This window comes from Heterocephalus glaber, unplaced genomic scaffold, assembly GCF_053883595.1.
Source record: "Heterocephalus glaber isolate CG9 unplaced genomic scaffold, H.glaber_assembly_v1.0 deba00001481, whole genome shotgun sequence".
Lineage (NCBI taxonomy): Eukaryota > Metazoa > Chordata > Mammalia > Rodentia > Bathyergidae > Heterocephalus > Heterocephalus glaber.
This window is the reverse complement of record NW_028258317.1, coordinates 30,510,354-30,522,872: the sequence shown is the minus strand read 5'-3', so window position 1 is coordinate 30,522,872 and position 12,519 is coordinate 30,510,354. Positions and strand designations below refer to the sequence as shown.

General features: G+C 37.2%; 1 protein-coding gene across 1 annotated transcript in view; it reads left to right on the top strand.

Moving 5' to 3' along the window:
* Mtap (methylthioadenosine phosphorylase) overlaps positions 1-9,317 on the top strand; it is a 48,739-nt gene extending 39,422 nt beyond the window's left edge. The window contains exons 6-8 of the mRNA XM_004838350.4: positions 1,659-1,898; positions 5,930-6,052; positions 7,964-9,317. Coding sequence (XP_004838407.1) covers positions 1,659-1,898; positions 5,930-6,052; positions 7,964-8,002 — 402 coding nt within the window. The 3' untranslated portion in view covers positions 8,003-9,317. The remainder of the gene's footprint in view (positions 1-1,658; positions 1,899-5,929; positions 6,053-7,963) is intronic.
* Positions 9,318-12,519: the final 3,202 nt, after the last annotated feature.

Sequence of the window (12,519 nt, the reverse complement as noted above, 5' to 3'; positions counted from 1 at the left end):
TTGGCTTTCTTGGTGAGGCCCCCAGACTCTGTCGCTGTGGCCAGTCCATATCCATAAACCTTTTCCTCCTCCACACAAGCATGGTACCCACCTCCCAGAGTGATGAGGAAGACTTACAGGTACACAGCAGTGCTGCTCTTTGCACATGACTACAACAGTGAAGTTTAGCCAAGATACACAGGTCTATTATTCTTAGATACTCAGTGAAATCTTAACGTAGAAAAATCAGAGCGGGAGAGGAGGTAGGGATTTGCATTTATAACCTATGCTCTTCAGAGAAAGTTTTGATTGAACATTATCTTATTTTCAGTAGTTATAAAATAAACATGAGGTCACATTAACTATCCACTGTCTACTGCTTGTGATGGTTCTAAATTTGGAGTTGACAAGGCCCTCAGTAAAATTGTTTTTCCCGTTACCATGGCATACTATGAGTTATTTGTAAGGAAATCAGTTAATTTGCTTATGTAGTTAAGACATGCAGATACAATTTTGGCCTAAATTAGAACCTTGTTTAGACTTTGAGTCATTCTATTTTGTTTGTCTCCTATTCCAGGACCTTTGCTAGTTATGTGTCAAATGTGTGTAGATGGTACTAGTATTAATAATCACTAGAAGACCAGTTTAGCATTTATAAAGTGTTTGCAGTGTTCCCAGCACAATTTGTACTACTCTGTACCTTAGCTCATTTAATCCTCATGATATCTATTATATCTTTGAAATATACAATACTATTTCTATTTTACAGATGAGAAAATTGAGACATACAGAGGTTAAGTGACTTTTTTTTTCCTGCGATACTGGAGATGGAACCCAAGGTCTTTGTGCTGAGCTACATCTCCAGCCCCTTTTTATTTTTTATTTTGAGACAGGGTTTCTCTAAATCGATATATCAGCCATGCTAGGCTTGAAATCCTGTCTCAGCTTTCCAGAGTGTTGGGATTACAGGTGTGTGCCACTACACTCAGCTAAGATTTAATTTTTTTTAATTAAAAAGGAATGGTAAAGCATGGACTAAGAAAAAAAATTAATAACCTCAAAATAGACTTACATTATTAATTAAAACACTGAACAAAATGATCACACATTTTAATGTTTAAAAACCTGTGCATGGCCTTGCTACTAAAGGAATATCAAGGCAAGTTTTCCTGAACAAAAAAAATATTAGCACAGCCCTATTCTCATTTCACCGTATGGCTTTGAAGTTGCAACAGGCAAGAGAAAGTTTCTTAACATGGAAAAACTTACATAAACTCTGCAGATTCAGTATAGAAGCAATGAACTCAGCTTCTCAATAGCTTGGGTTGTAGAACTCAACCCAACTCTGAGACATGCATGACAAGAGGCACCTTAGCTTAGCCTGAAGACCAAGAGCTAAGATGAAAATAGAATTCACAGGCAAGCTTAAATTAAATGAATTAAGTGTGATTGCATAGGGAAAGGTGCATTCTTGCCCTTGTAGCTGTGACTATATGTGCAAGGGACTGAGTGAGAAAACAGTCTTGTGAAACACCTTTCTGTGTTCTTTTGGGTTCCCTAAGGGTGTTATACTGAAAAATCTACTTGACATTATTAACTTGATAAATATCCAGGAAAATAAAACCTTAAATTGTATGTATGTCTGTATGTTTTGAGTTTGTGGTTCTTCCCCCTTCCAGGTCCTCATAGAGACCTCTAAGAAGCTGGGACTGCGGTGCCACTCAAAGGGGACAGTGATCACAATTGAGGGACCTCGTTTTAGCTCCCGGGCAGAAAGCCTCATGTTCCGCACCTGGGGAGCAGATGTTATCAATATGACCACAGTTCCAGAGGTGGTTCTTGCTAAGGAGGCTGGAATTTGCTATGCAGGCATCGCCATGGCAACCGATTATGATTGCTGGAAGGAGCTCGAGGAAGCAGTAGGTGGAACTCTCTTCTGAGCATATCTAGCATGGGCTTCTGGGTGGCATGTGTCATTAAGAGTGTCTTAACTATTTCATTTGTGTTTGTTTCAGAAAATACCTTTCTACAAGGTTTTTAAGTTGTCATTAAGTATTACCAAATATTTCCTATAGCTCCCATCAGAAAATAAGAATAAAGACCTTCATAGAAAAAGAAAAAAAAAAAAAAAAAAACCAAGATACTTTATCCAAGAATCAATAGAGAATGGTAATTGTAGCCATACAGATGTGTTGGGAATCACAGTGAGATTTAGGCCTTATTTTAAGGATAACAGTGTAGTTTGATGATAATTTCCTTGTTTTGTGTTATGCTACTGTTTATTATATTGTTTTCTAAGGGAAATAAAAACTATTACCTCTTCTTATAAGAAGACTACCTACCTGTTTAACCTACCATGGCAGGATGCTGTGCTGAGTATGGGAACTGTCAGAGTTAACAGAGCAGCCATGATTCCTTTAAGAGAAGCAGAGCTTGAGAAAACCAGTGTTAGAAAGCTAAGTATTATGAAGAAATAGTGTGGACAAGTTCACTAATATCAATCTAATTGGATTTAAAGTCTGAGAAGCCTTCCTGGTTTAAGTGTAATAAGAAAGAAGGGCACTATTGAGAGGAGGCAAGGGGATGAGCAGTGGGATATAGCAGGCAGTAGGGAGGTCAGTGAGGGAGGGGTTTTAGGCAGGGAAGATAGCAAAGTCCAGCTAGAATTTGAGGATACTCTTAACAGTGACATCAGACTACAAAAGCAAACACTTTTATTATGGAAAACTTTAAATATCTATGAAGCCTATCAGCCAACTTCCGTAATTATCAATCAACCTTGGCCAATCTGTGTCATATTTATGTCCCTACCCATATCTCCCTCCCCTGCCCTCATTTTTAAGTAAATCTTTTTCTAAAAGCACTCCCTGTTTTTTAGTAAAAAAAAGAACATAACCATAACATACTGTACCCAAAAACTGACAGTGGTTTCTTAATATAATCATATATCTAGACTGTTCACACTTTCCCTCTGATCTCATAATTTTTAACAGTTCAGTCAAATCAGGATCCCTTGTAGCTGGGGATTTATTTTGGCTCAATATCACCACATCTGCCTTGCAAGCACAAGGTCCTGAGTTTGACCCCCAGTACTGGGAAAAAAAAGACAATAAAGATCCCCTGTAATCCATACATTGTATGTTAATGATATGCCTCAGGTGTGTCTTTTAACCTAATATTTCCTTTCCTCTTTTTTTCATTCCTTGTCTTTTACTTGAAGAAACCAGATGATCTGTCCTGTCATTTGTCTTGTTTTAAAATAAAGAGGTTAAACCACAGTCAAAGAATTTTGAAGGAAGAAGTATAGAGGTGACTAAGCACATTTAGGCCAGGTGACATCTCCAAAGAAACCCTTACACCATGTCAGAGAGTTCTTGTTTCATCACCCAATTGCACATAAAGCAAGATGAGATATTCTTACTATCTGTGTGTCCATGTGCACTGTTTGAGGGGCATAGATAGACACGGGTTGTTTTTCATAAATGCCTGGCTTGTTCTAACTCCTCAGTGTAATGAACTATTAAGTATTAAAATTCTGAGACATAGATTTACAAATTCTGGCTTTAAGTCACACAATAATGCCTGGGTTGGCAGCTTTGTAACCAAAGTGATAGCCTAGCCTCAAGATGTTGAGAAGCTGCTTCCAGATAATAAAAACTCCAGCCCCTGCCACTCCCTGAGAGCAAATCTCATCCTACCTATGGCTTTCTGCTCTATCTAGAAACATGTGACTCTTTTGCAAAAGCAGCAATGAAGTCCTTTATTAGGCCAGATGAAGATTAGAAGGCAGTCAGTTACTTTATTCAAAACCAGAGAAACTAAACTCTGTAATGCCACAAGGAAGACACATAAGGATGATGTCAGCTCAGCAGCAATGTGTGTCATTGTGCTTTAAACTAAATATATGGCCTGGCATAGCAAGAAAGTTTGGAGTTGCCTAAACCCACTTTCACTTATAATGGCTCCGATTTACTTGTGACACTAGGCAATTGATTTATCATGTTTACTCCTCTATGGAATGAAGCCAGGGTTGGGAATGAGTGATGGGAGTTGTTTAGTTACAATTCTGACCTTTCAGCATTTTGGGGAGAATTAAACAAAATTATATACGTAGAACAACAAGTGTAGTGCTGGCTTGTAGGAGGGTGGCCATCAGATGATAGCCACAATAGAGTTGGGCAGAAGTGTCATATCAGGAAAAAGTTTGCAAAGAACATAACCTTTGAGATGTAAGCTGGGCTTTGACTAGGAGGTGAGATTTTACTGTGAGTCATGGGGTCAGTAGGAAGAGGATTTGGGGTGGAGCCCAAAGCAAGAACAAAGAAAATAGTCTGTTATCTTTTTCACAGGAAGTATATCAAAATAAGTAAAAATAGATAAATCTCTTGGATGTTTCATGTCCCTGCATGTAGTGACTCAGCATCGACTATGCTCTTACAGTGTACTTGGTAAATACCCAGCTAGCCCCTTGTTTTGTGTTCCACAGTAGTGAAAACTTCCCTCTTCTGTTGTGCTCACATTTTCCTAAACAATTCTCAATTTTTGTGGAAGGAATCTGGAATCATATTTGAAGTAGAAAGGTATAATCACTGTGCCCATGAATCTTAGATTTCTTCTTAGCATAGTAAAGCATAAGTATTCTTTCTCTGATGGACAGTTTTATAGTCACAACTTCTTTCAACTTTTTCTTATGAAGCAATTTCAGTTACATCTAAAAGTAGACAGTAGTATGAGTATCCATGAGTCCCAACACTCACCCTCAACCATTATTATATCAACTTACAGCCAGTCACATTTGATCTATACTGTCATCCATAATTTTAATCCAGAAACATTCAGGAAGTATCTAATATAATCACACTATTATTACCGTATTCTAACAAAAATTCCTTAATATACCTGGGCAAGTTTCTAGTTAAATGTCATAAATTATGTGGTTTTCTTGCAAGCTTTGTATAAGGAAACCAAAGCCCTTGTACTGTTGAGCTTCGCACAGTCTAGGTTGCTAATAGCTTCTCTTTAGAACAGTTTAACAGATTTCTCTGCCTTCTGTGTTATCTATAAATTAGTAGTTGGATCTACAGATTTGAACAAATTCAGTTACCATAAGTACTTTTTTTTTTCCATCTGGGAGCACATAGTATAATAATGACGTTTGTTTTGTTTTGGGGGTGGATTGTTTATTTTGTGAACAGCTGATCGATTAATTCATAAAAATGGCGATGCTATGATTGCATAATTTTTTTATTAGCTAGAATACTTTTCTAAAGAGAAAATACTTGATGTAGCAACAATTTTAAAATGAATTCACTGTACTGTGTACCTGGAGAGAACAGCTTCATTTCTAGACCTTGCTACCCAACCTCACTGACCCATTATTACTGCTGAGATAATTTTCTCAGACACCATACTGAAATCATTAGTGCTTCTCAGAGATACTATTGGGTTTCTCCAAGACTTCTACCCAAGACTAAAACCATCTTGATAAATTCAGTGTTTGGGCTTATGGGATTAAATTTGGAGTAAAGAGACTTTGTACGCCAGGTTTGTCTTAATCTGTTCAGGCTGCTGTAACAATAAATCTCATAAACCAGGCAGCTTCTAGACAGAAGTTTATTTTTCAGAGTTCTAGAGGCTGGGAAGTCCCAGATCTAATTCAGTGTCTGGGGAGGGCCCATTTCCTTATAGCCATCTTCTCACAGACCCTCGCATGGCAGAGGGGTGAGAGAGCTCTCTTTGACCTCTAATCCCATTCGTGGGAGCTCTGAGCCCAAACACCTGCTAGATATCCCACCTCTGAATATCTTCACATTGAGAATTAGGTTTCAACTCATGAATTTGGGAGGAGCACAGACATTCACACCACACAAGTTTGGAACTCAAGAAAATGTTCTGTAAATAGCAGTGGACTTTTAAATTCTAGTAATAGCCTGTGCTCTTATTTTTTTAGGTTTCAGTTGATCGGGTTTTAAAGACCCTGAAAGAAAATGCTAATAAAGCCAAAAGTTTACTCCTCACTACCATACCTCAGGTAGGGTCCATGGAATGGTCAGAAACCCTCCATAACCTGAAGGTAAGTGTCCTTTGCTGTGTGTGAGTAGGTATTTTAAGGACTATGGCCACCTTTTTTTCTGACTTACACTTCACCCTTGGTCCAGCACCTCATAGATTTTATACAAACCTGGATTTTTTTTTTTTCACCAAGTTTTCATGCCATTTGCTTCCATACCAAGTGCTTGTAAAATTGAGCAGTATTTTCTGCCTGGTAATGCAAGGCCATTGGAAGCTGGGGTGAGGGGAGTTTTATATCTCGTGCTCTAGATTCTTCACATTGTCCTAAAGGCAATCCCTAAGTGTCACTCAGAAGCCTGATATTTCTTCCTCTCCATATGGCTTACATTGTTGTCAAAACTATTTTCTCCTTATTAGATCCATGCAAAGTGTTGGCAAGCTTTTTAAAGCCAAAATTCTTACAGAGCAGTACTAAAATGGTGCCAAGGAATATTTGCTTAAGGTCAATGTTGCATCAGACTAACAAATAATTATAAACATAAGACAGGTTGCATGATGGTAGCTTTCCAGCTTTGTTCTTAATTCCCAGGACATAATTTAAACTGACTGCTAAGCTCAGAAGTGCATGATATTTTTTGTACATTTTGTGACTCTCTTGAGTAACTTCATTGATAAAATGTTGCCTCAAATTGTTCAATTATTGCATTTATCCTAATACCCAAAAAGGGGTATATCTTGAAGTCTCCATGGAACACATGTATACTTTTGGATCCTGGGGCATTAATTGACAGAAGATTTGAAAAGTTAATAGAAACCCTCCTTACCTGAACTATCACCTATGAACTCAGCTTGTAGTGTGGTGAAAATACTGTGGATTTGATATGTAGCATTTGCTGATTACATGTTATAAATGCTCCAACATAGCCAATTTGAAGCTACCTACATGGAGATATTCAGGAGTTGGGAAGTAGGTCTTGCAAGCTGGTGCAAGTAACTAAGGTGTCTCACCCTTTAGGACTCACAAAGTCAGGAATGTTAAAATTTATAATCCATCTTCCCTACTAGGAAGCACATTTGTTGCTTTCAACACTGTATATCTAGGAGATAAATGTTACTTAATGCAAATAATATTTAATGAATACATGATGGCCCCTTTCCCGTGTGTTTTAGCATAACTGAAATACAGGAAGCTCTTATTATTCTAATTATGAAGAAAAAGGAAACAAAAATGAATTATGTAGATTAGCAGATGTTGGTTTAAACTACAAACAGATGGCTTTTTTAGTTTCTATTTTATAAACAGTTCCATTCAGTTGAGTGTACACTAAACATAGTGTAGGACAGCACAGCTATAGCTTGTATAGCAATCCCATGTTGGTTCTTTGGAAATGTGACTCTTAATTTTGCTGCTGCAGAGCCAAATAACCAACTGCAAGGTACGATGGAGAAGGGCTTTTTATTTTTTTAAGTTTCTACTTTCACCATAGTCTCTCAAGAGTTAAAGGTAATTTTTTAAGTAAAAAATCCTTAGGTAATAGAAATCAGTGTTTCTTCTTTCGAAGCTTCTGAATTGTATATGAAATTGTGTTTTTACATATATGCATTTTTAATGGAGGCTGGTAGCCTTCATCAAATTGTCAGAGACTTAAAGAGAGAAAAGAAATTGCTACTGTAGACAAAATTGAGCATTAAGGAAGGCTATACTAATAATTCCTTTTTCTGGATAGTATTGTCTTCTAATCACTGAAATGTGTATCATTCATTCAGTTCATTTTAGAATAACTGATGTGCCTATTGTATGTCGGCTTCTAGTTTGGAAAGATATACAGACTTCGATGATAACTCTTCTACAAAATCAAAATCTGGGGTTTTCTGTTGTGTTTTGAACCTGGTTTTTAACAGGCACTCCAGGTAATTAGCATGCTCCCCTACTTACAGAGCTCATAATCTCTGCCTACTTTCTTCCCTTCAGAATATGGCTCAATTTTCTGTTTTATTACCGAGACACTAAAACAGCATGGCTGCCTAGAAGAAAAGACGACTTCCTAATTTTAAACATTTTGAGAATTATACTTAACTTAAAGGAAGTAAAAATAGGAAAGACATGCAGCTTTCATGCCCTTGCCTGCAAAAGAAGAACATGTAGTAAGAAAGACAAGACAGTGCACGTTAGAGACTCCACCTAAAAGACTTGGACTACGTGGGAACACAGAAGAAAAGCAAATGGACAGCAGATATGGGAGGAATCTTACCTTTTAGAGAAAAACTTAAGCAGATAATATTCTCTTTATTTTCCCCTCCTATTGAATTTACAACAATAAAGGCTGAGGGTAATACCCAATTTCCTACGCTGCCAGGGAATGTGAGGAAGAAATGGGACTCTGTTTCATTTGTGTGGCTATAAATTGGTACACTCTTTCTCAAGAGAAATTTGGTAAAATGCCTCAGAAGGCTTACAAATATGTATGCACTTTGTTGATCCCTCCTAGGAATTTCTTTTTAAAAATGTGCCAGAATACATACAAAGAACTATGTATAAAGAGGAGTTTTTAATAGTGTTAGTTATAATACCAAGTATTCACAGCAGTCTGAATATCTAACGATTGGAGGTAAATTATGTTTTATTTATGATTGGATTGTAAAGCAGTCAACTGAATATCATGACTTGAAATATTTAATGTCCTAAAGAAATGGCTGCTGTGTAATAAAATGTTTTTAAATGATAAAGCATTTTACAATACTAGTTTTGTTTTAAAATGCCATGTAAATGTACAAAAAAACTAGAAGGAAATATATAAAATCTTGTGTTATTATATTTGAGGAAGGGATACTGGATAATTTTTTATTTTCTTTGCATATTTCTGCACCTATGCATTTTTCTACAGTGAATATAAGCAAATAATAAAGTTGTAAAAATAAAAACTGACTTAGATAAAAGTTTTTGAAAACACTTTCGGTTAATAAAGCAAACTTCAAATAGTATTATAAGGAGGGGTGTATTTTAAGGAAGTTACATCCTTATTCTGTTAAAAAGGAGGCTCATCGGCTGCCATATAGTCAGAACAATACTTGGGTTTGCAACAGCTCCTAAGGAAAAGCCAGATGTTTAAGACTGAGCTGGTCTAAGAAGTTAAACTGTGTAGAAAACTAAATACACATATTGTACAGGTAGTGTGTCACATTTTTTTTAAGTTAATATTTGTTTCAGGGCTGGGGATTTAGCTCAGTGGTTTCGATGCCTGCTGTGTAAGCTCAAGGACCTGAGTTTGATCTCTGGTTCCAATAAAAAATAAAATAAAATAACAAATAAAAAATATTTGTTTCAATTCCTTTTGAGTTAACAAGTTATTTTACATGAGTTGGTGAATTTTGTTTTTAATGAAAAGAAAGTGAAAGCATGTTTTTACTCTTTTTTTATTGTTAATGCTTACAAGAATGTTTTCTGTCATGGGTAGATTTTTTTCCTGAGAATTTTAACTTTTCACTGTGATCTATTACAAGATACTTTGGCATTGGGATAAAGTATCATTTGTTTAAAGAGTCTGTAAAGTATGCTTGTGTCTTTGAGATTGATTTCAGGATAATAAGCTGAGTCATCTGGTTACATGTGACTGATTCTTGGATTTCCTGATGCAGGTAGCCAGTTATTAGAGATCCATGAAGAACCTGAAAATCTGAGCTAGGGTTCTCCAGCTGTGTAGCTTGATTATTTTCACTACCCTGTAATATAGACAGTACCGTACTTTCCTTTTTTCTTAAGTACCTGAGAATGCTAGGGCAAAAACGTGTGGGCATTTGTTTTTGCTGCCTTTAGAAAATAAAGCTGTCTCCAACACAGAGAGGTATTTTTCTTGATTCAGTAGCCTTTTCTAGCAACCTCATTTGCAGACTTCCCAAATGAATGGAGTAGTAGGGTCCTGTTTCATTTATTAATCATTCAGTCTATACAAAATGAGTGTAGTTTTCCTACCTTATGTTTTAGGACACTGCCCAATGCCCTCTGGAACACACCTCACTCTGATACTACACTACCTTTTTTTAAAAAACTAAGTGAGCACCATAGTCATTTTCAGCGTTTTTGTTTCCTCGGTGGATAAGGAGCATAATGGCTAGCATCAAAGCTGTAGCTCAGTGGCTTAGCCCACTAACAAATCAGTAGATTTGCATCTACTTAGAAAGAAATCTTCATTGGCATTGTAATCTGCTGAGTGTTTGGCATTGATTTTCATGATTTTGATCAGGATAGCCTGAGTAGTCCACACTCAAATGTATCAGCCAAGAAGAATGAAAAAGTTTGGATCATCAGGGTTACATTTAATGCCTGAAAATATTTTGCATATTAACCTAAGTGATAAGTTACATTTCGGGGGTTGTATTCAGTTTGCCCACAACAGTTTCAGGGAAACAATGCTGATCTAACAAGCATCCATAGAAAAACAAGGACTGGGAAAACCATGTGCCTTAGTTACATTTCCCGTTGCTGAGACAAATTACCCAACACCCGAAGTTTTTAAAGGAGGAAAGGTTTATTTTGGCTCACACAGTCTGTAGAGGTTTCAGTCCATAGTTGGCTGGCTCCAAGGTGGGACAGCATGGCAAAAGAGAGGAGAGATAGTCCACGGCAAGCAGGCAGATGAGAGCAACAAACAGTAAATCCAAGCAACTTTAGCAGCTTCTTCCTGTCCCTTTTATATTCAACCTAGGGTACCAGGCTTGGGGTTGGTCCAAACCTAAATCAGTCAGTGGAAACTGATTTAGTAATCACACACCCTTAATCTTTACTTCCTTTCTTTTCCTCTCAGCAGCATTTGGGATCCTGGGTCCCATTCTTCCTTTCTCAAGGAAGCGTCCAAGATTACCACATCTTGCTTTTTCTACTCTAGCTATTGCTGCTCCTCAGTCTTCTTTGCTGGTTTTGTCTCCTCCCCAATGTTAAGGTTTCCTATACTAGGACTCAGTCTTTGGTGATCCTTCCTCCTTCCCCCATACCTGCTTCCTCAGCACTCTCCCATCTCAATTATTGGCAATTTCCAATAATTTGGGTTCCTCAAACCAAACCTTTGAATCTTCCTTGACTCTAAAACCTTCATTATTAGGAAACAATGTTCCTCACTATAGCTACATTGTCCACCCAAAGCTCCACCACTCTCATCTCTCACCTGAACACTGACTGCAGTTACCTAACAACAGGTCTTCCTGATTCTCCTCTTACCTCCTATAATAATGCAGGAGCCAGAATAATCATTTTAAAACATGTTATTCCTCTGCTCAGACTTTTACTAAAAGCCTAATTCTCGCACTAGCCCATGGTTCTCCATGTGATTTGCGTTTGCCTATCTCTGATTTCCACTCTCAGTTCCATCTCTTTCACTCACTCTGCTCCAGTCCCACTGGCCTTGCTTTACCTAGAACATGCCAGGCCCTCTCCTGTCTTTTAGCACCAGAGTATTTTGTTTATGTTCCTTCTATCTAGAAAACACCTAGATAACCATGTGGCTCACTACATCACTTCCTTCAAATTTTTCCTCAAAAATGAGTAAATCAACCTCAATCAGCCTATTTTAAGAGGGCAGTGTCCCTCAGTTTACACCCCAGCACTCCTGAAGACTTAACCTAGCCAACTCTTTTCCTCATAGCTCTTAACTCCTTCCATCATGGTCTAGTATTTAAGGTGTGTATATTTGTATACTGTTAACACTCCACACACACACTGAAATGTCAACTATGATCACCACTAAATCATCATTCACTAATATCCCAAATGTTCAGATTAGTGCCAGATTGTTTGGTTGTTTGTGGTACTGGCAATTAAATCCAGAGCCACTCGTAAGACTGAGCTACAACCTCATTCCACTTCATTTTTATTTGGAGATAAGGTGTCACTAAATTGAACTTGTGACCGTACTGCCTCAGCCCCCTAGGAGATTTTAGTTGCATCCCACCTTGCCTGGCCAAGCCAAAACTTGTCTTGAGTGAACATTTTCCCAATGCACATGGCTTGCAAAGCCCCACATATTCTGGCATAATATGGCTTGCTCCAGCTTCATGCCTCCCACACCTTGTGGTACTCTAATCCAGTGCTGTCTGAAGAAGTGGGATGCTAGCTAATATGTAATTTTTAATTTTCTAAGAGCCACATTTAAAACTTTTTTTTAAATGGTTGAAATGAATTGTAATAATTTACTTAACCTGATAAAACCAAGTTATGGAACATGTACTCAAAGTAAAAAGCAGAATTTTATTTTTTAAATACTAAATCTTTGGGATCGAGTGTGTATTTTAACACTAACAACTTATCTCAATTCAATTGCTACATTTTCTTGAGAAATAGTTTTCCTGTACTTAATTTCATAAGAATTTACTTTGTAAAGTTAGATTTGTATACCTAAGTTATTGTAAATATATTGAAGTATATTGTGGTTTAAATCTAGAATGTCTCCCAAAAGTCTCTTGTTCAGAGGTGGGCTTTTGGAAAGTGATTAGATCATTGGGGCACTGTACTCATCAGTGGATTGATGCATTGATGAA